The sequence below is a fragment of the Amblyomma mixtum genome, chromosome 1, assembly GCF_055824585.1.
Source record: "Amblyomma mixtum isolate Tamu chromosome 1, ASM5582458v1, whole genome shotgun sequence".
Taxonomy (NCBI): domain Eukaryota; kingdom Metazoa; phylum Arthropoda; class Arachnida; order Ixodida; family Ixodidae; genus Amblyomma; species Amblyomma mixtum.
Window position 1 is genome coordinate 292,702,904 of NC_143012.1, and position 23,687 is coordinate 292,726,590.

Consider the following 23,687-nt stretch of genomic DNA (forward strand, 5'->3'; position numbering starts at 1 on the left):
TAAAACTCATCGCAGAAAAAAAAAGAACAAAATCAAACAACCTCAATTTTTCTGCAAAAACAACATGTTCTTCCCTTCGCTGCAAGCTTCGTATTCTTCTTCAATGCAAAAAAAAAAAAAAGTTAAATGTCGCGCCGAAAAAAAAAAAAGCAGCGTGGTCGGCGGTTGGAATGTCGCACTTCGCGTCGGCCACTCGTTCGTGGTACAGCGCATATCGAACACAGAACACCATATTTGGAAAGCGATCAGCGCGAAAGTTTATGGGCGTAGTCAGAGTGGGGCGGGCGGCGCAGTCCTCGGCGTCAGAGCAGATGCGGCTGGCGGCGGTCATAGCGTCTGCAGGCCCGTGGTCTTGCGTATCCATCGGAGCAGGGTGCCGACGCGCGTGAAGACAGCCGGCACTCCCTCCAGCGCGCAGCCGCCCGCCAGGCCCGAGCCGGCGATAGCGGCCGCGTAGTAGCGGCCCGCGTAGAACTGCATCAGCGGCCCACCGGCGTCGCCCTGCAGGCAGCGTGTTCGCAGCCTCGCTCGTGACATCCTAGCTCTTGGTATAAAACATTTGAATAAGCAATTCGAAGCCACAGATCTTTTCCGTGTCTAGTGATAGCTACAGAAAAATAGCCACAGGTAGCTGCAGATCAAGTGGTAGCTACAGAAAAATTGAATGCCTTAGCCTACTGCTTTTCTAATAATAAAAAAAAAATGCCTGAAGTCCTTAAAGGAGGTGCAAGAACTCCGGGTAGTTCGTTCCCTGAAGCACAGCATCCGTCGCCACGCAGCCGCGGAGTGCTCACGTGCTTACAAGTGCTCACAAGGGCGGGATGCTCACGTCGCATATGTCCCTGCCCTTGGCGCCGGCGCAGATGAGCCCCTGGACCGAGCTGCCGTTGTAGCGGCGACTGCACTCCTCGTTGCGCACCACGTTCACGTACACCTCGTTGGGCGTCGAGCTGAACGGCCCGTCTGGTGGAAAGAAGAAGGATCCGGTTTGCATTCGCAACCGACGGGGATACGGCACAGCAGCGTGCTCTGCAGCTGCACTGTTGCAGTTAAACCGCTATGCTAACGGCTGTCAACCGCGGGGAATAGACATCTTTAAAGTCTGTTCCATTAGAGTCAAAAGAAAGCAGTGTGACAAGTCCTTGTCAGAGAAAGAACTTAAAGGTTAAAAAATATATTTTTATAACGCTCGCCGCGTGTTCTGCAGCCGCATGATGGTGCCACGAAAATGTCAGCCGAAAAATTTTTCGTCCGTTAGACAGTTTGTTACTTCTACGGAGGATATCAAAAAGTGTCGCGTCCCGGGCGCAATCTGGGACTCACAGGTATGCACGCGCCCCCATCCGGCGACGAGCGTCTTGGTTCCCGGCATGTACCGGTCGGCCGACTGGGGCAGGCAGATGGGCCGCACGTGGTCGGCGTCGGTGGGAGGGGCTCCCCGCAGCAGCAGCAGCGCGGCGTCGTAGTAGGGGTGCCGGTAGCCCGGGTGCACCAGCACGCGGCTCACGTTGTGCGCCGCGCTGTGCTGCTGCGGACGGCTCAGGTCGTGCACGCCCAGCAGAACCTGCAGCCGCTCTGGGTGCGACAGGGCCCTGCCAAGCATAGGGCACGAACCAGTCGGCCTTCAAACACGCACACAACCGCGACGCCAAATGACGGCTGCTGTAAGGGCAGCACTTTTAATGCAAAATGCATTCAAACGTCCCTGCCTGGCTCCTTACGAACCACGCTTACTCGTGTCCGATCACTCCAGCCGCAGTGAGGACGTAGCCGTTGCCGATGTAGAACGCGGATCCGGACAGGTTGCCTCGGAAGCGCACGGCGGCCTGCGAAAGCGCCGCCACCCATTTCTGCACGCCCGAAAAACGACTCGCTGCTCTTTACTCTCACAATTTCATTCCCTAATGGGCACGTGATGTATGCATATAGCGTAACGGCTAGAATAGATAGCCCAAAAGACGGAATGAAAAAGAAACACTCCTAAGCTAACACTGGCAAAGGTGTCTTTTATGCCCTCTCTTTTGCCCCCTCGAAATGAGCAGCCAACTAGTGTAAACACAGGTTTTGCTAGTAACGGCTAGCCGAAATGTTCCTTGCCACACGGATATTACGATTATAATAGGGGGGCAGTTCTATGGATTATCCATAGCTGCTTGTCACGGGACTATTCCGAACTTCATCTATTTTCGCGCTTCTAATACTGAGCCGATAGAATAGGTAGAATTCAATGAAGCGGGTGTGCAAAGCAGAAAAATTCAGCGTGAAAACATCTTGGCGCACAGCTTGAGAGAGAGCCGAGATTCGAGATTAGCCCGGCCAGCCAAGATGTTGTACCTATCATATGCAGGGCCACCCGACGGCCCATTTGGTTCATTCTTGATTTTTGAGGTGCGAAAATAGGACACAACACGAAGGTATAGAGTAACAAGTGCTGTTACGGTTAAGCAATAAATAAGAAGTTCAGAAAGAAATTGGACTGCACAGTGCGACAGCGTGCCAACGAGATGGCTAGCGAGAGCGATAACAACAATGGAGATCAATTCTCTTCCATACCTTCTCCTATTTCAAAACTGTTGATAGTTGACGACACAGCGGTATTCTAAGCAAACACTGACGATGAACGATGAGTGAAGATGCACTCACCAACCAAGGAAACTTGTGGGCGAAGACCTGCGACCCACCGACAATGCGACCGTGTCCGTAGCGGCCAGCCACACCGCAAGCTTCGGGAAAGGAAGAAAAGCAAACGAAGAAATAAAAGCACTCGGAGAGCACAAATGTTGTGAGACTGCTCCTCATCCGAAAGGTTGAGTAAGCTGAGGGCCAAGAGCCATCGACTGTACAACATTATTAACAGAACATCAAGAGCGACGCCACAGCGTGGCGCCAGCTCGAGCCCGAACCTCCGCTAAAAGCAGACCTTCTCTCCATCGCAATACCCTTCTCACTGCCCGTCATGCAACAGAGCCAAACCCACACTACACCACTTCATGTGGGAGCGCCCTGATCACCCCCAACCCCCCAATGCCTCTTCACGGGAAGCTGCTCTATCCAGCTCCAGCCTGGCCGATCATCAGCGGTTGATCGCACTGGCCTGCAGGATAGCAGAAGCTATCGGAGTCCTGGACTGAGGACCCTGCCTAGGAAAACCGAAAGTTTTTCACCAACACCCCCATAAGCGCACGCATTACGACCAGGCACCCATATATGACAATTACATCACATCGTTAGGACAAGAATGACGAAGGAGCGAATATCATTTCGTAATGGCCATTATTTCGTATCAGCCTACATGTTTGTCAGGCAGACAGCTTTCGATAGCTGAAATGCCTTCGCTGTCTTTGACAAAGAACACGAGGCCTAACAGGTAAATTCCCAACTAAGACTAGTTGGGACCGACTGATCAAACGGTAAATATTTTACAGGCTCTAGATACCGCTACAAAGCCTGAAAAACTGTCGCGACCTCTAGAGACAGCAGATAACTACGCAAAGGGTATGACCACAGCAGGGGCCGTATTTTGTAAGGAATCATTTTCTGATTCATTCTTTCGCCGTTATATCGCTGGCAGCTGCCTTGTGGCGTCACGACTCAGAGAAAGCATTGTTCTGCAGCTCCGTTATCTAAGGCTGGGATATTATGCAGGAGAAGTATCGATCCTTGTGAAACAAGACTCCAGGAAGTGTGCAATAACGCTGACGATCGAACCTCGATCCCCTTGTGATCTGTAGCGACGCAAAATGTCACAGCGCGAGGGTGTTATTATGCTGTCATGCAAGACAGCATGCTGGTTGTATTTCCACATGTGAAAACCTGACCAAGCGCACGCGCGTGGACCATGAAGGCTTACAACTGAGGTTGGGCTTCTTCAGCGGCCTGATGGCGTTATCCAGTTCCATGGTGCGAGTATCGTCCGCCTGACTGCACAGCTTGCCCTTGGTCACGTTCCGGATGAACTGCGTGTACCTGTCGTGCAGGCATCGGGGAAAGCACGCGTGTTGCACAACACTCAGTATACTGAAGACTTCGTAGTGCGCTAGCTGGTTCACGATCTTTGAAATGTGACGTAGACACAGCCCTCGCTCTGTCTACGTCTAGACAGCCGCCGCCACCGTAAAGGAACGGTGTGGCTCACCTGGAGACGCGCGTGTAGATGCCCGGGTATCCCGGCCGCCCGCAGCCGATGCCCCAGGAGACCACGCCCACCTGGAGCCAGCGGCCGTCGGCCCGCCTCAGCATCAGCGGACCACCACTGTCGCCCTGCGCGCCAAAAACAGGGCACGCAAGAGAGTCGCTCAGGAAAGTGGAAGAGAACAGATGGGCAGCTAAGGTATTTAAATACTTGTACAGAAAGAACGTTGACGCTCATTAGAGGAAAAGGCCTACACAACTAACCAATAAATGTATAGGAAACCAGCACAACGGGGAAATAATGAGCGTTAAACGCAGGGCCAAAAAAACAAAACAAAAAATAAAAGGCAGAGGGTGTGAATTGAACTAAAGCGATGAAAAAAATAGAAAAGCAGAATCTGGACCTCTATAGAAAATAGAAGAAAAAAATCATAAAGGATTCGTTCTATGATACTTCAAGAGGCAGTGCTCTGCTGTTCGAAGCGAAGTCAGAGTGTCATATAAGTTATAACGCGCAGCTACAAAAATAAATTTAATCAAGGTGAGGACGCATCTGCCGCTGTTAAGAAACAATTGACAACAAACAGTTAAACATGCTGCGTTCGAATGTAGTAGTATCCACACATATGTCGATGCAGGCACAGTCAGTTTCCATGAAGGCCAAATGTTCAGAGATAGTGAAGGTAATGCGAATGCATCTGCCCTAGACGTTAGTAAGAAATGGTTGAAGGATTGGTGGTTTAAAAGGAGGGAAATGACCTAAATACAAGCTCAGGGTTCAAAATCACTACGTAACGCAAAATTTCTATTTGAAAAGGTAACATGTTTATGTTTGAAAGATTACTTAAGAGAAATATAAAGAGGAAAAAAATACCGAGCTTGGCAGCACCTGCCACCACTCTGTTTCAAACGGGACGGACGCAAGACGCTCTTGACGGCCGTCCTTCCGTCCGTCCCGTTCCATCCCGTCCGTCTATCCCTCCCTCCTTCCCTCCTTCCTGTGCGTCCGTCCGTCCGTTGCTCTCCAAAAAGAGGTTGCCCTCAATGGCCTGCACTAAGTAACAACAACGGCCGTCTCTTCTGTGGACAGACCGCAGGTTGACATGATGCAGCCGCATGCGTGGCCGGCACCTAGCGGACATATTTTCTATACTGGGTGCCTGCAGATGACATGCACAAAAAAAAGGCAGGCTTTCTGAACAATGAAACCGAATGTATTTGATTGTCATCAAACGATTTTTTTTAACATTTTTATTTTGGTTTGCATAACAAAACCGAGGGAGAGCACGCAAAGGGTGCATCAACACCTAATGTAGCAACTAATAGAGCATTAAATGCACCTCTAAAGTATGAAACCTTTGAGCGTAATAAAACTGCAGTTTAATTAGCAACGCATACTTTCATCGCCACATATTAGCGAGCGGAAACGCGGATAATGATTTTCTAGAGAAGCTCTCTGGACGATTCTTTGGCACAGGAGACAGAGAGAGATGAGCGGCTCATGCCCGAGCCGTAGTCTTTACTCCTGTGGTGAAGAGGCAGAAAGCGCAAACCTGGCAGGTATCCTCCCTGCTTCCGCCGGCGCACAGGTTGGTGTCGAGGATGTCCTCACCCAGCCGCTCCTTGCACAGCGCCAGGCTCATGAGTGGGATCTTGGCCAGCTTCAGCACGTCACTCGTCTGGCTCACTGCAACACACGCACAGCCGGAGAGCACTCTGACTGTATCCTACAGTTGTGAAGTTCCTCGTGTGATCCATGCTTCGAAACCCGACACCCTGATTGGTCCAACACTACAAGGTTAGTTGAATGTTGCGCCACATGTGGGATTCAGGCGAACTACATCGGGCTGCTCAAAGCGTAGTGCTTCGCCAATGGCTCACTCACTGCAAGGCGACATCATATGCTAACATGACCGTGTTTGGTACAGAGCACCTTAAATGAACGATCAAAAAACTCGAACACACTAGCACGCGTGCACGACGCTTCGCACACTGTGTGCCGCAGGACCAAGGGAAGAGCACTAGCTGGTAGGTCTTACGTACGGGACTCGCGGAGGAGCCCTGCTCAGGCAAACGTCCTATAAGCTTATGAACATTCACCTAATGATTTTTAGTATCGCTAGTTTAATTGTAGTGGATACGAACACTATTGTTTTGTCTAAATATGCAGCCATATTGACGGGTAGCCAATAAATGGCGTACGCGAGAACATAGTAATTGGTAAGTGTGTTAATGTTTTTCTTATACTTCAGAAACTGACCTCAGATGTCTTGTGTCCGTTTACGGCTGAATTCTCAGATGTCATGCAGTTTTTACACCAAATTTAAGTCTTCCTCTTTTGGAGTAACTCAAGTAATTTGCATCAGCTAATTTACGTGCGGTGCTACAACACAATGCCGTTTTCTGCGGTTACCATAACGTATTAATTTTCAACACTGAGCTTCACTGCGTGCTGCGTGCACCCATTTGTGCAAAGATTCTTCGCTACATAATCGGTTTCGCCACGACAAAAGTTGAAAGGGTCAGCTGGCCACGCTCTAAATTACTAACTAGCAACATAAGCGGAAACACGTTTTTAAGGATACGAATAAAAATTATTCATGCTGTTGTCTTTCCGACAATTCTTTCTATTATTTAGGAAACAGGATATACTGCTTCTGTTCAGTCCTATATTTCTACTATTCGCACACCGCTGATTAACAGTTAACGATCAATAAAGGCGTTGTGTCTGTCACTCCATACTCTTAAAAAGCCACTAAGTGCGCCTATTTTTACCCACTACTGTAAATGAACGTGTCTCAAGGATAAAAAGAGCAGTTTCTGTCATCTATATACGTCGCAGTACGACAATAACAGTACACGCAGATTAAGCGTACGCCACAAGTTCAGCTGGCGCGTGCTCGCATATAGTGCGCGTACCTTCGGCGACGCGTCCCCACCCGATGACGGTGAACAGCTGTCGGTCCTTTAGAGGCGTGTCTTCCGTCTCGACACAGAGAGGCGAGACGAAGTCGTGGAAGACCACAGGCTCGGCCAGCACCAGCAGGGCGATGTCGTGCACGTACGCGACTCCGCGGTAGCGCGGGTGGGTCACGCATGCACTCACTGCCACGGGCAGCGGCGTCGACGATATGCGGTGGCCACCCAGCACCACGCGCAACTTCTGCTCCTTGCGCCTGCGGGGGAGTCGAAGACTTTTCAACACGTATCTGGGCTTACTGTTGCTACGGAACGCTGTTGGCAAGCAGATGTCGCCAGTTTTATGGGCGAACCAGCGTTTGGAACGTTGGGTGTCGAAAGACTGCAAGTGCAGTAGACAAGCTGAGCTTTGGAGTAATTTCTCGTCGCTAGCTTACATTAGAGAAGGTCTTCGTTAACAACAGGCCATGCATAGTCGAAGCTAGAAGGTCCTCGAAAATGATGGCACCTCCATGCCAACAGCATGAACTATCAACACACGCCCGCCTCCACCCACGTTCACCATCAAGAAAAATTCTGTTGGCTTCGAGTGAAAGCATGCATTACAGAAAAAGCATCTTTCAAAGTAATCATCGACAATAAATCCAACTGTTATCGGAGCCTTCTCTCATCAGATTTCATGATCGCCCTGTCATTTTTTTTTTATTCCTGAGTGGGCGTGCTCCTGCTTTTTCTAAAACAGTACTGACAGTTTTCACACCTTCCAGCCCCCCCCCCCCCCCCTTTTTTTTTTTTTCAATCCCTGTAAAGACTGCATCTCTGCACATAGCCTCATAATGTGGGGAAGCCACGCATTCTTCCTCCGAAGTTTTTTTTTGGCGTGTCTAAGCTTTATTTGTAATTTTTTTTTTACACGAGTCAGTGGCATGCAGTATCGTTTATTGTATTTATTTACTTTCAGTGACTCGTCCCCTAGAGCAGATAAGATGCACCAACAGAAGGAGCTCAGAGAAAATAAATTCTTCGGTATTGATATCAATAGAAAGACTGCGCGACGAGAAAATAGGAAAGAAAAACCTACAGCGAGATGATACGACAGCAGCGACGGTAAGTTATAATGCAGATAACCAAATAAAACAGACGTCGAGTATGCTGTAACGGTGTGAACGCAGCGAGACTCCAGGTTGACCACGCAGAGGAAACACAAGTGATGTGTGCTCATATATCCGCAAAGCTAACTGATAAACTGATAAAAGCTGCTAGAAATGACAGCTATATGCGATTGCGAGTGCTATTTAGTAGGTATTATATACTATAAATGTGAAACGGCATTTCATTGAAGCTATGCAGCGATGACGACAAGGTTCCAAAAATGGCATTAGCAATGCCCAACTGGCTTTCTCACATATTACTTAAAACATACCGTTCCATATCTGGGTAATAAGGCATGATGTGGCTTCGTACCCACAAAAACAACACTAAATCATTGCCATAAACGGTCACTGCCACATTAAAAACATCCAGTCTCAATAGCACTATAACAAAATCCTATAAAAAATAGCATATAAAAAACATTGTGGTTGCACCTAGTCACTTCACCAAATAATTTCACATTTGACAATAAGGGCAGCAGCTAAGTCAACAGTGGACTATTAGAAAACAAGCATGAACTTATTCAAAGTGGTCAAACTTTGTGACTCCAGTAAAATAAATTAATAAAATAAGATATGTGAGGCCGTTTGGAAGAGCTTTGAATAAATTAAACCTCTATGGCTTCTTTAACGTCCGCTGAAAGTCTCGGCATTTTCACAATATCTGCATAGCTATGCTCACTGATAAACTTCCGTCGCGGCAGCATTTGTTCGCAACTAAAGATATTGCGATAAATATAAGCTATAAGCGCTGTCTTTTAGAAGAGTGTGCATGGCGGCAGACAGTGCATAGGTACTGTGGAAAAGAATCGTTACTTCAAATCTATTGCCCGTTACGAGACAAAGGAGCTTTTTTTTTTGTTAAATGTGTGAGCGTGTGTGTGTGTGTGTAGGGGGGAGGTGCTTTCAGGGGTCTGCTTGAGGCGTCGTCACCGCACAAGGCTGAGCGCAGGCCTCACTCGGAGCAGCAGTGGGCGGCCGTGAGAACGTGGCGGCTCCCGATGAGAGACCCGCCGCCGACCAGTTTCTCCTCTTCGTCCACGAGGGCCACCTGCGTTTCGACGCAGAGCCGAATCGGTAATTGTCACACTACGAAAAGGCCTCACATGGCAGGTTGACGAAGACCTATGACTAAAATAATAAACGAAGTAGGCGACACAAGCGCTGTCAACCGAATATATATATTCTTGTGTAGTAGCGTTTTTTCTTTTCTTTTTTTTTTTTTATCGGAGGTGTTTCTATTGACATTCTTGCGGACCCCCATGCCTAGAACTTTCTCCTGAAATGTTGCCTTCTCGCTGTGCGGATGCCAGGCGCTTCGCGCTTGTCGCCGCAATGCGTGATGAGTGCCATTTTGTAAAGTCTTGTGCAGTAAAGTTTTTTTTTTTTTTTGTCACAACCCAGTGACAGCTGTGCGCTGTAAAGCTTCGCGCTTGTCATCGACTTTTCTGTCGTTACCTTCTTCCGAACACCTGCCGTCTTTTCAAGTTGTAACCAACTTTTTTTTTTAAACCTCTCCCCTCACCATTGTTGCGCATTTGTGTTTTACACTTTTCCTGTACCTCGCGTATGCTAAAAAGCTGCTTGTTTCGAATACTGTAATACACTCGAAAAAGGCTGGTCCTCCAGCCGAAACGTCGTGAATTAAATCTTGTTATGTTTTTCAATTTCTGGTGACTTTATCTTTTATTACTCAATCAGCTGCCAAGAAATAATTTATATATATATATATATATATATATATATATATATATATATATATATATATATATATATATACATATATATTGCCTGATTATCAGCCTGATTACATCCACTGCAGAACAAAGGCCACTCCCATATCTCTCCAATTACCACTGTTCTGTGCCAGATGCGGCTACCTTATTCCCGCAAACTTATTTCACCGCCCACCTAACTTTCTGCCGTCCCCTGCTATGCTCAATTGCCTTCTCTTGGTATCCAGTGTGTTACCTTTGGCGATCATCGGTTATTTTGCCTTCGTATTAAATGCCCTGCCTAAGCCCATTTCTTCTTTTAGATTTCGACTAGGACGGCATTAACCCGCGTTTTTTGTTGCTGTATATACACCGGTTTTGCGTGAAGAAAAATATTTGACCTGCCCTACGTGTAATCCTTGTATATTTGTTCCGGTGAGTTTCCTCCTGTAAAACCTGGTTGTATGACAGTATCCTGAAGTAAGTAATTATTTAAAAACGACAACATTTCGTCCACTGCATGAAAACAAAATCTCTTATATCCATAGACGACAGACTGCGTTGACCCAAGTCCAATGTTTTGAGGAATCCCCCACGTTAGCTTAGTTCGTAGGGCGGCTGCCTCTCAGGCGGGTTCTGGGTTCGATCCCTGGACCAGTACAAATTTTTCTTCAACTAAGAAAATTCTATGAAATCTGCATAGAATGTATTCACTTCATGCGACAGGCGCCATTTTGGTGAACAGCTGGCAGCTTTAGCGGTACAGTCGGAAGCAGGTGGCGATAAGTCGATTAGACATGGTTGCCTTTCGCCGTTCTCCATGTACGCCGATATGGCGGCCACTCAGGTCGAATACCCCCTTTGGCTGCATTTGGGTGAATGCTAATGAGTAACTACTGCATTACTACGTTCAATCGTGCAACGTACTGAAAAAACACTTAAAAGGCAAGAGTAACTGCGTTGAGTTCGCACTATTGTTCTTACCCACAAACTTTGCCGTATCTTTGTGCAAAGGGCGCTAGTGGGGAAAAAGCGTAAAAAATTCCAATACACCCAGCCACTCTGCTGACATGGGACCGTTAGCGGATCCTGGAAAGGCCTTGCGAGCGGCACGTTTAAACGCCGTCCGCAGAAAAAATGAGCAGTCATCTTTTCTCTCAGCCACTAAAAATCCGCCGCCGCGACTTCGAGCACTTTTAGACGTCACAGTCATTGACGCCCTCAGCAAAGCGAAAAGCGCGCTGCATTCGGACGGCACAGTCGAGACAGTGCTTTAGTTAAAAAACAAAAATCGGTAACAATAATTTTATTCAGTGTCAAAGGCAAAACCCACGCTCTTAATTTTGAACCTGGAGCATATATGCACGCAAGTGATGAATTTTACCTTAGTGGATGAAAAGTGCAACGTTACACTTTTTTTTTTCTTTTCCGCGGGGTTTTCGAATCATGTAGTGCAAAGAATGCAAGCTGATCACTGTTATGCTACTCGCTGATTGCAAACAGCTCTTCTCCGCTGAGAGAAAAGGAGAAATATTTTTTTTTCTGAAGCGGACAGCAGCTTCACTCACCATCCAGGGAAAGCGGTGAGGTGGCGCGGCCTCTTCTCCGCCCAGTATTCTCGACTGCACCCTGTTCTCAACGCCGCAACCTCGGGGAAGGAAATGGGGTGACTGCTTGTACAGGCGCCTATACTCGCCGCCTGCTTACAGCTTGAGCAGCCTTTTCGAGGGCTGCACGGGGTCCGAGAAAACGACCGTAGAACGAGTTCTAACGCAAATTTCTTTCGAAATATAAATTACAGAACGTTTACGTGCTAGAATAAAATAATACCCCTGTCCAAAATTCGCTACACATATTTAGAAATTCAGAAGCACGCTAAACTGAAACTTGTAGCGATCATACGATTCGCTGTCATATACAGCGCCAAACGTCTCCGCCTCCTTCAGTCTGCATGGAAATGTCCTCCTCAAAGCTTAGACGAAGACGCTTCTTATTTCAAGCCTAGTTCCCGCAGAGGTCGCTCTCAATTTTCCTGCAGCAACATATAACACTCGGCTAAGCATTCCCTCAAGATCTTTGCACCTGTCGGATTTTTTTTTTTTTTTCGTGAAACGCTAACACTTTTCTTATACCTCAAGATTTCTGTGTGCGCTAAGTGGTCCGTATTCTGTACGTATGCCCCTACATCAATAGTTATCAATCTTATTGGCCTCGGGGGACTCCAACAGATTTGAAGAAGTTCTGAGGAACACCGCATGTCTTGGCTTCCCAGCCCGATATGTATGCGAAAAGCAGCATACATACATACAGGGTGTTTAAGGGAAGATTTTATGTAATTCTTAAAAAGATGTTTTTTGAGGTAAAAATATGGCTTTTGCAGCATAGTATTACCAGTTTTGGCGGACACCAGGAAACCGGTGAATCATTTTTAGTAGTAAGATGGATGACTAATTTTTAATAATTAACGTTTTAACCAATAGAGTTAGGTGCCTAGTTAGAGGTTTGTAGCCGGTCGTTAGCAATAGCCACATCACTTTTTAGAATTTCGAAAACGCGATTATCCTTGGCGTTGACTATTAATAACGACTGGCACCAACCTCTAATTGCAACCAGTTGCCTATCTGTGAGAGTTAAAAAAGTTTATCAGAAACTAGTTAACCAGCTTACTAACTAAGACAATTCACCGGCTTTCCGATGTCCGCCAACACTGGTAATATTATATGTCGCAAAAGCCATATTTTTACCCAAAAAAGCTTATTTTTGAAAATTACTTAGAAGTCTTCCCTGAAACACCCCGTATGTGGCACCTTAAGATCTGGCTGTCCTATGTAACAGTACGCAGTTACGGTGAACAGTTACGGTGTGATTAAAAAGGAAAGATGAGGGTTGAGGCATGCGTGGATTTGTAGGAGCTCGGGGAACCTCAAAAAGGAAGAAACACCGTGGTTCCGTGGGACCAAGTTTGAGAACGACAGCTCTACATGAATGATCGCACACATTGTACACGTATAGGTATACTAGCATTATCAAGTATGGACACTGGCGCTATAAATGCGCGAGAAAGCCGAATTTCACCATAGCAAAGATGCCAGCAGCTTGACAGAAAGGTGCACTCGCATTTACAGGTGCCCACACCTGTAAATGCGACCAACCTCACACACTTAACCTACGTCCTTCGAGAAGTATAAAAGCAGGCCTTTTTCAGTCAATCTTTTTCGCAGAACTCTACGAGAGTATGTGTAGTGACATATGGATTCATCCACATGGACATCCTCGTTCACTGTCGGCGATACTAGACAAAAAGAGGGCAAGAAAACAAAAAGGTAGAGAGCCTTACTGCAGTTCTGGTGAAATGCCGGTTCTTTCGCACAACCTGAAAAGACAATAGCCCAGTCTTTCAAACGGGCTCACGATTTCTCCTTCCCGTATTGCCCCCCCCCCCCTTCTTCCAAGAGAGGAATTTCGCGCGTAGCAGAGGAAGAGTGGTACATAACATTGATCCAAGAACGTTCTTATATTAGCACGTGTTCTCAGTACACAGTACATAAGTGTTTTTCATTTCCCGTCCATCGAAAGCGCCATAGTTCTTCTGAAAAATGAAGCAGTTGAAAATAATTTCGGTAGCCACCATGGCACTTCAGAACATTGCCGCCGGCTTCCTCGTGTGTGTTTATGTTAATTCTTAACTGTCATTCGTGGCTATCCTCGCAGTTTCTACGAGTTATTACGTGTCAATGGAAGTGAAATGTCACAGTCACCCTACCTCTTGCTCGCGAGCACATCGGCGCAAATTACTGAAAAGTAAAAAAAAAAAAATCACAGACGATCAATGCAATTCATGCGGCATAGTATGCATTAGCATGTGGCACGTTGTGGCGGACTCGAAATTTCGTGATTCTGCGCTCCGCTTCACGCTAAAAAGCGGTGGTGATCGATCAAGCGAGCGCCGCCGCGGTGGTGGTGGTGAAAACTTTTATTTGGTGGAACAGAGTTTGGGAGCCACCGAGTGGCCCTGCTACATATGGTCGGTGTCCCTAGTCCGGGACACCGCATGACGAGGCCCCGTCTCGCGCCCGTTTCACCAGAGCCCTTTGGGACTAAAGCGCTCGAGGAGCAGTTGAGGAGGGCAGTCTCCCATGCATCTCGGGAAGTGATAGGGGAAGGTGGGGATTTTGAGTACATGCCCACACCATGTGGAAGATATCACAGGTTTCCCCACAGTGCGGGCATCGCCCATTCGTGTTAGGATCGTAATTTTTGATGATTGCAGGACACAAGAGTACCTGTCTGCAGGTGCCATAAAGTTCGTTCCTCCGTCTTACTCAGTGCCTTTGCAGGCGCTGGGAAAAGGCGGCGATTGTCGTTATAATGAGTTATGATTTCCCTGAACCGCAGCAGCGTCTGGTTTGTCTATGAGCCAGAAGAGCTTGGATGAGGAGCCCGGTGAGTACGCACTCGGGCAGCCGCGTAAGCGGCCTCATTACCTCGTAAGCCCTGTGGCCAGTAGCTCAAATGATTCTTTTCGGTGTTGGATCAGTGACAGTCCGTCTTAGAATACAAGCGGCTAATGGGGAGATCTTCTCTGCCAAGTAATGATCACATGCTTTTCGGAAGTCTGCGATGATGATTCTCGAATTGGCATGGGCGGCAGCAAGCGCTATCGCTACTTCTTCGGCTCCTGGAGCGCCAAGAGATGACGGGCGTTCACTCAACAGTTGTGATGACGCCACAAGGTCACGTGGCCTAGGTGATCCACCGCTAGGCCCGTCGGCCCACCGAGCGGAGCGCGCCGTCGAGGAGGAGAGGAAAAGTCGGTATAGCCGCAGCTGACGTAGCCAGGAAGACAGGGAGGAAAGGAAAGACAGAGAACCGCGCCGTGTGAGCAGGAAGGTCGGAATGAAAGAAGAGAGAAAGCGGTGCCGCGTCTTGCCGAGACTCCGGTGCACCGCTCGTCGCGAAGGCAGGGGAGGCGGAGGCTTGCGTGTTGGCTGAATGAGCTGAAGAGGAGGATCGCTACACACGGCAGCGCAGCGTATCACGTAACAGCAGCCGCATGAGGCTTGCAAACGCCGCAAGGAGCAAACAGTGGAGTTCAGATCAACAGAGTCTCCCAAAAGAGATATGGAATGAGAGAAGAAGACACTCTCAAGCTATAGTTAACAGCCTAATTGTCAGCCGAGTCACGTACTCCCTGCCGTACCACGCGACGACCAAGGCGGAAAGAGAGCAAGCCGACATCATTCTCAGGAAGGCGTACAGGACTGCTCTGCACCTACCCAAGCACACGTCGAACGAAAAGTTGCTCCAGCTAGGCATCAGCAACACCTTCAGCGAGCTCGCCGAAGCTCTGCTGGGAACGCAAACCACGAGACTGAGGCACCCCCACGGGACGAGCGCTCCTAAGAAGGTTGGGTCGGGACAAGAGCGGACTGGTAGACGGATACGCGGACGTACCGGACCGCCTTAGGAAAACCATTAACGTGGGACCATTGCCGAAAAACATGGACCCCAATCTTCACGAAAACAGACGAAAAGCGAGGGCCGAGTACGTGGAGAGAACGCTAGCCCAGTTAGACAACACCGTATACACGGACGCTGCCGTATATCCGCGCGAGAGAGAACGCGTAGCCGCGACGGTAGTGGTAAACAAGGAAGGAAACATGATCACGTGTGCCACGGCAAAGGTCGCCGGCACAGCGGAGGCCGAAGAGATTGCCGCTGCGCTGGCGGCAGCAGAAGGCTACAGAACGGGCCGATCTCTCAACATACTGACGGACTCGAAGGAGACGTGCAGGAACTACACGAGGGGCAGGATCAGCAGAACAGCCTTTAAAATACTGAGCGGGGTAACCTCCGCCGAGGAGAAACCCAGGCATAACCTAATCTGGATCCCGGGCCACGCGGGCATTGGAAGGAACGAAAGGGCAGACAGCCTAGCTCGAGGTAACGCATTCCGAGCAGGGCAGTCAAATGCTCCGGAGCTCCGCCTACAGGCTTGCGAGGGGGGATACGCAGAGACCTTGCACTTGCGCATAGGGGAGCTATAATTAGATATCCACCACCACACAAAGCCCTAACAAAGGAGGAAGCGACCGGCTGGCGCAGATTACAGACCAACTCCTTTCCTAACCTACACATACTTAATAAGATGTTCCCGACACAATACAGAGCCACCTGCCCTTGGTGCGATGCCACACCTACACTTTATCATAACACGTGGGCATGCGAACGCAACAAAGCATTCCACCAACACGAACACCCGAGTGCGGAGCAATGGGAGAGTCGGCTCACCAGCGGCGAGCTCGCGACCCAAAGGGCCTTAGTGCAGCACGCGACTGATGCAGCACGACTCAGTGGAGCCTTGGAATAGGGGCCCACCCTTGCTGACGAGAAGCCTCAAGTCGCCAGCGCCAGAGAAGACGACGGAGACTTCACAACCGCGAAACCCTTGAAAGATCCAATAAAGTTTTCACTCACTCACTCACTCACTCACTCACTCACTCACTCACTCACTCACTCACTCACTCACTCACTCACTCACTCACTCACTCACTCACTCACTCACTCACTCAAAGCAGCGTTGACGATAGTGGTGGTGGTTAAAAACTTTAATTTGCAAAGAGAGTTTGAGGGTCAAGAAACCCTGCTACATGGTCGGTATTCGCGCCCGCTTTACTAGAGCCCTTTGATACTTCAGCGTGGAGCAGTTGAGGAGGGCAGTCTCCCATGCCTCTCGGGTGGGGGTGGGGGAAGGTGAGGATTCCGAGTACATGCCCACACCATGTGAAAGATATCGCAGATCTCTCCACAGTGCGGGCAGCGCCCATCTGTGTTCGGATCGAAGTGTTTTGCTATGGCAGGACAGAGAAGAGTTCCTGTCTGCAGGCGCCGCAGAGTTCGCTCCTCCGCCTTACTCAGCCCCTTGGCAGGTACTGGGTAGAGACGGTGGCTGTCGCAATAATGAATTAGGATTTCGCGGAACCGCAGAAGCGGTTTATGAGCTTCTGAGCCAGGAGAACTAGGATGAGGAGCCCGGTGTGTGAGCGCTCGGGCGGCCGCATCAGCGGCCTCATTGCCTCGTAGACCCTGGTGGCCAGGAGCCCAGATCACTTTTGTGCGAGTTGGATCGGCGGGAGCGCGTCTTAGAATTTGGGAGGCAAGAGGGGATATTTCGCCTGCAAGATAATGTTCACAGGCCCGGCGAGAGTCCGCGATAACTGTTCTCGATTTTGGATCGGCGGCAGCGAGAGCTATTGCGACTTCCTCCGCTCGCGTTGAATTTGGGGCCCGAAAAGATAGGCCATCGACATTCATTCCCCGGTGGACTACGGCAGCCGTGAAGAATCCCGTGGGCGACGGCCCTGTGATGTCCACGTAGTAAACGCCCTCTTTATATCCATACTGCCTCTCAAGCGTGCGAACCCGCGCTTGTCGTCTGCCTTCATGTGAAGCCATGTCCATGTTACGAGGGAGCGGAGCGACCAAGAGCATGTGGCGCCACAGCACCGGGATGTTCTCCGTCCCCTCTGGTATGCATGTGTGTTGGATGTGTAAGCGGTTTAGCAGGTGGCGCTCAGGAACCGTCTGCGATAGCCGCGTATATTGGTTCACGAGGTGGGCCTCCCGCAACTCCTGATAGGAGTTTACCACTCCCAACGCCTTCAGTTTGGCGTTGGAGGTAGCCACCGGGAGGTCCAATGCTCGCTTTGTTGCCTTCCTGATGATGGCGTCAATGCGCTCGTCTTGTTGTTTGGTGGTGCGTAGGAACGGCACGGCGTAGAGGATCCGGCTGGTCACGAAGGCATGGGCGAGCCGTAGCGCGTCCCTGCCCCACAGACCACCCCGTTTGTTGGAAACACCCTACCTGTTCACCTATGCTCTTGAGTTTTGCTATAGTAGAGTCCGGCTTAAGTTTGGTGCGAAAGAGGAGGCCACGACGGATGCTCGCGAAAAGTGTGCGCCGCGGGATGATCGTATACATTCGCCGTGCTGGCGGAAGTGGACATTCTAATTCCGACGGGAAAGAAATATGCGTTCTATTTCGATGCGTGGGCAGTAAAAGAAACTGTCATTGTGCCTCAAACGAACTGCGGGAAATGACGCTACCGAAGCGGCAAACACCCCTCAAAGAAGGTCCTCCAACCAATGGCGTCGACCGACCATCATGGCCAACTCAGTTCTAGATAGTAACGTTGGCCATGACGTCGCGGTTGGGTGGAAGAATGTTAGAAGCGTCTCCTTTGTATCGGGGTGGTGGCAGTTGCCATCATGCTCAGCTTTTTTGTAGCGACAGCTACACTACGTCAGCCGCTTCGCGAGGTCAGCGTGGCTGCGCGCTGAGCCGTAGCACCACTGCTCTGCCAGCTGTGCGCATGCGCGGAGTGACGTCATAGCTCGCAGCTGGTGTGCGCGCCGCGCCCCCCTCGTCAGTTGTGCGCATGCGCGGAATGACGTCAGAGCACGCAGCTGGTGTGCGCGCCGCGCGCAGCCTTCAGCGTGGCGGCGCCTTCGATGTCTTCCTGGCCACCTTCGATGTCTCACTAGGGGTATTAACCGTGACATCATGACAAATGGTCAACACCATTAGCTGGAGGGCCTCATTTAAGCAATGTATGCCACTTCGATCCCCCTAACCCCACGCACCGATCATTAATGTTGGTGCAAACATTTGACTGCATAGCGTGGAACGCTGTCTAAGCGTAGTCACCAATCAGGCGCGCTACATCGCCATGGGCTCTTACAAGCCGTCGCCACCACCCGCCATCCATGGCACGAAATTCCTCAGTGACATCCTCATACTCTCGCATGACATCAGGAGTAGACCACAAGATAGTGATGTCCACAGCAAAGAAAAAATGAAATTTCTTTCCCAAGGTGCAGGGAACTGAACCAAGGACCTTCAGATTGCAAGGCAAGCAGGCAACCCACAGGCAACAAAACCACGTTGCTTCTAAGCGAATAAAGGTGAACCTAGTGTAAGCGTTTCCTTGGCTTGTGAATAGTCTTTTTTACGTTGCTTTGTTTGCTGTTGGCAAAACGGGGACCTGTTTGTCAAGCTGTCAAAAGACAGCTTTTTCTTCGGTCCCCTTGTATCATTATTGACATGATGGTCAAAATAAACATTATTATTATTACTACTGTATGCTAATGAGTTGATGTGTCATTAACAAGGAATTAAGGAATCTTTAATGTACAGGGTCAGTCAAAAGTTCCAAGGCCACAGGGTTTGCTTTTGACCAGCATGGTCGGGCAGTTGAAATACCCTCGAAGCTCAAAATATCTCTACAGGATAGAAGAAGGATTGTTCTACCATCTGAGAACCTTGATAGCTTTATCGGAATCTTAAGTGCCAGGATATACCGATGAAAAGCGGACCATGTGGCCTGGGAACTTTTGACCAACCCTGTACCTCGCAACAGAGCTCGCAATGAGACTATGCTTTCGCGTTCAAAGCACTTAAGTACCCTCCGTAGCTTTTCTGGAAGATGCGATGTTGTGCGCAAGAATTCTACATTATATCTGCATCATTATTAAACATAACTTTGATCGCTTAACTCAGGCTAGGCGTAACCGTTCCGCCAGTCGCAATAAGGCTGATGAAAAGTAGATACTAAAGATAAGATACACAAGCCCGAGGATGTCAACCAGCCTCCATCTCAATGCTTGTGATATGCTCGCATTTTTCTAACCAAGAAACGGGAAGCAACTCGAAAACACGTATCAAAACTTCGGCGGGCAGATGGTAGCTCATGCATATAAGGTATAAAAGTACATCATGCAAGTCTGCCTTGAGTCGTTCTTTATTAGTACAAGTACTACAATTTCAGACCACAACGATCCAATGCCCCGCAACAGATATGTTCGTTACGGGTTCATCGCTCTTTATATTTTGAAACGGCGGCAACAATTAAGGTTGTCTGCCTGCACATAGCACAGTCCAATTCGAATGGAGTCAGTTTGGAGTAGTTCCGCTTCCATCAAAGTAGTGTCTGTTTCGTTAGAATGAGGCAATCTATCGATACAGGCCAACTTCAATTTGTCCTCAGTGTCTCTTTTATAAAGGGAAGTCAGGAAGCACATCAAACGAAAAACGAAAGCGTGCAAGCAACATTTTGCCTCAGATTAATATGACTCCTAACTGATTTCAGCTAAGACAGAGCACTCCAGCCAAAATCAAAGCAGCTGCACGAAACAGCAATGCTTGAAAATTCTTTTAACAAGCAAACACGAAACAGCAAGACCTTCCAACATGATCGTGGTTCAGTTTCAGAACTTTTTCACACACAACTGTACAGTTTGCTTACAAGTCAGTGCTCAGATATATAGTAGTGTACTATGTATCGAGATATCATTAAAGGTCCTGCTCTGCAGACAATTTGGCAGCGGCAGCATTATAAATGAAAAAGCAGGTAGCTCACCTGCCACCTAGGTCACTTGTCCTTGTGATGTCATCACAACCTGCTCACCGGATTATGAGCAAACTGTCCATCATGGCAGGGGGCAGTCAGATTAATGATTGGTCACGATATGTTGCTCAGGAAGAGCAACCCGGGACTCACAAGCACATTGCGTAACCGCTGTACCACTGCACCAAAAGTGGTACGGACTCCCCGCAATCTATGAATGTAAAGTAGGGAATGGCCAATTCCACATATATGGGCATGTAGGCAGCACCTAGGAGACAGAGAAGCACTACCAAGGGAGAGATCTCTAATGCTATTGCATTATACTCTTAAGGGTAGGTTAAGCGTTATGTGATGGTGAAAGAACCCTGTCAGCGAAGTGATACGCAAAGGAGACCCCGGACAGCTGACGGGACACATTAATGCTATCACGTCATACTCTTTTTTATGGCGGAGCTTAAGTGTTCCCTCAAGTTTTTTCACATATTTCTGCATTTATTATGCAGAACACATCACCTCAACTCACAATAAAATATAGTTAATGAGCTCATCACTTACCAGCCAATCCACAGAGTGTTACCAAACCAGCAAAGCTTGAAAACAAACTACTCAGCCACATTGTGACTAAGTTACAGCGAGATATTCAGAAAGCTGAAAGGAAAACAAGCTTCCAGGCACAAGCTACTAAAGCCACTAAAGCAGGGGCACACACATGTACAGGAGCCTTAGCCCCATGCGCTGCCCGTCTATGTTTACTACTGCCCAGAGACACCTTTTACATCTTGACAGCTGAATGCTTTTGAACAGCTGTCACGACAGAGGGCATGAAACGCATTCCAAACAGCCATAGCAAGGAAGCACAGTCTGAGGAGTTTTTAGCGGAGGCTTGGGAATTTGCCTTTCTACAAGCTAAGCATAGTACCTCTCCATTTTAATGCTTTCTGTGACCCTAGCAGTGCTAAAATGCATTTAGTGAGACTACTTATGAGCAATAGCTGAACGGAACTTCTTTCCTCGGGCCTTTTTTACAGGCAGACAATCTGTGCACCAATTTGCAAATTAATTGTGCCGTCACCTATTCCAATATAAAGACTCCGTTACTTTTTGTTACTCCACTGTCCTTCCCCTGTGGTTCTAGCTCCCAGTGGCCTGAATGCCAAACTTATTCTTGCAAATACTGTTCCGTAAATCAGTTTGAAATGTATTTACACTCGATAGCCATATTTACAGAGCTGGACAACTGTGCTCTAGTGATTTGTTCAATTAGAGCTCATTACCCTTTGTTCGTACAGCGTTCATTGTAACATCTTTATCCTACCTAGGATAATAAGGAAACCTAGGATAACAGAGCACGTTACCCCAGGTCTGTACAAAGTTCATGCAATTGTGGCTGTATATACAAATGTTGGGTTGCACACATCTCCATTCACTCTGCAGCAGCTTTACAGCAAACAATATATAAATAAAATTAATAAATAAATATTATTATGACATGTGAGAGGGCATGCAGCACACAACCACTGCAAAGTTCACTAGAAGACACAGCTGATTTAATGTGTTTTACTGTACACTTATTTGACTACACCAGTGCTCATGGCGACAATCATTTTTTCTTCTTTTTGTGCTGTTTTTCTTGTGTTTCTGTCTCCTGGGGACGTTTGTTGATGCTGAAAAGTGGAAGAATGCAAAAGTGAGACATCAGCCTCTTTAGTACTGTAGGAAATTAAATCACAAACACATGTCAGACACAGGAAAATACCAAATTGCAACTGGCACACCCAGTGGCGAATTTGGGCTGGTTTACCTAAAAATTAGGGTGGAGGGGTTCTGAAGTTAATTCAGAAATTTTCTGAGGAAAAACGTGAAAAACGACAATTTTTCGACAAAGAAAGTCCAAGAAATGCATTGTACAGACAGGACCACCCCTCCAAGAGTTTCCCATAAATATGCCCCTGGATGCACCCCAAGACACACAACCCAGACACACAAGGAGGGTCAATACCCAACCAAACAAAATCGCAACCATCATTCGATGGCCTCCAAAAAAATGGACCAAGAAAGAAGTAATATGTCTGCAGGCAGAGAACACGCACGTCTTGATGCTGACAAGCTGCTTGCCGGGCTGCTCCAATGCACTCTTCCACTCAGACTCAGAACCCTTGATGCTGTACTGACTCAGATCCATCTGCTGCAGCTTCTTCAGCTCCTTTTTCTGCCGATCCTCAATCTCTTTGGCTGCACCAGCCTGTGAAAAAACAGCAGGCAGAGCAAAGCAGAACTGTAAGTACGCCCGAAACAATAAGATAAAAAAACAACATAGACAACTTTCGTGCTTTATGACCTTCGAGAAGAAGAAATATCGCATTCAGCCAGCAAGTAGGCGAACCACCATGCACACTTTTCTTGGATTCAGACCAAGGTCAGCGATCTTTATCTGCTATTAAACAAAATGGGTGAGGAGACAAAGGAAGCACTCTCTGATTAAAACTAGAGATGTTAGCCTAGAGTAACATAACTGTCCGGCTACAACAAGTGAAGGTGATAGGAAATGAGAAACGCTCACACCAAAGCCGTGAGAGCACACAAGCACCCAAGAGATGTCCTACATCACTAAGGAATCTTAAAACTGCCTTCAACAGAGAGTGCTGAGATGGCCCACTGTTTCTTTTAACTCAACTCCAACTATTGTTCTGCACTACTACAAACATGAAAAGCTCTTGTTTTCTCTTATTTGATATTCACAAAGGAGACAGATTTTGCCCAGTGCTAGCTGTGGATACAAGCTGCCCATCAGCTGAAAAAGAGATTGCGGCATCTGCACAGTTGACTACCAGCACTCCACTGAAGATGAAGAGCCTTTGTCCTGCAACTGCAGCACTCACCAATTCCTCGTTGAGCGACTGCAGCACAGGGGTGAGCTTGGCGGCAGCACCGGTGGAACGTGGCAGCGCCTCATCGAGTGTCTTCTCAAGCACCCCACGTAGAAACTGGGAGCACTTCCGCACCACCCTGTTGAACAGGCCCAGCAGCTGGGTGCATGGCAAGTCCAGCACCTTGGACAGGGCATCCGCAGTGCTGTGCTGGAGGCCCAGGCTCAGCAGGATGGCCTGCAAAGTTGACAAACACGTACGCACGGTGTTTGTAAGCACATGGCGTAAGATGTGGCCGCCGGGTTTGTGAAAAAAGTTCTTAAAGCTGCTTTCACTGTGCAGTTTTTTTTAAACCTGCGACCTTCTGTCATGTTATGAGCACCACAATCGTCGATTAAGGGGGGACATGGGTCTTAGATCATTTTTTTTATTTACAGACCAAATGCAATGAAACTGCACACTTATTCAGATTTTTCTGCTGATTTCAAATATGCAATT

General features: G+C 48.2%; 2 protein-coding genes across 2 annotated transcripts in view; both read right to left on the minus strand.

The window, feature by feature from the left end:
* Positions 1-306: 306 nt before the first annotated feature.
* Positions 307-21,640, minus strand: LOC149372047 (transmembrane protease serine 9-like). Its single transcript, XM_089585669.1, has 13 exons — positions 20,878-21,640; positions 13,254-13,289; positions 11,485-11,564; positions 9,161-9,252; positions 7,051-7,307; positions 5,685-5,818; positions 4,136-4,260; positions 3,851-3,966; positions 2,644-2,723; positions 1,735-1,826; positions 1,324-1,592; positions 830-963; positions 307-501 (listed from the first exon to the last, which is right to left on the minus strand). The coding sequence occupies exons 1-13, from the start codon at positions 20,936-20,938 to the stop codon at positions 328-330; spliced, it is 1,650 nt and encodes a 549-aa protein (XP_089441795.1). The 5' UTR covers positions 20,939-21,640; the 3' UTR covers positions 307-327.
* A 200-nt stretch (positions 21,641-21,840) lies between these two features.
* The window catches only part of l(1)G0020 (RNA cytidine acetyltransferase l(1)G0020), a 37,365-nt gene continuing 35,518 nt past the window's right edge, over positions 21,841-23,687 (minus strand). The window contains exons 17-19 of the mRNA XM_089566404.1: positions 23,202-23,426; positions 22,413-22,564; positions 21,841-21,986 (exon numbers count right to left, since the gene is read on the minus strand). Of these exons, the coding sequence (XP_089422530.1) occupies positions 21,923-21,986; positions 22,413-22,564; positions 23,202-23,426 (441 nt within the window). The 3' untranslated portion in view covers positions 21,841-21,922. The remainder of the gene's footprint in view (positions 21,987-22,412; positions 22,565-23,201; positions 23,427-23,687) is intronic.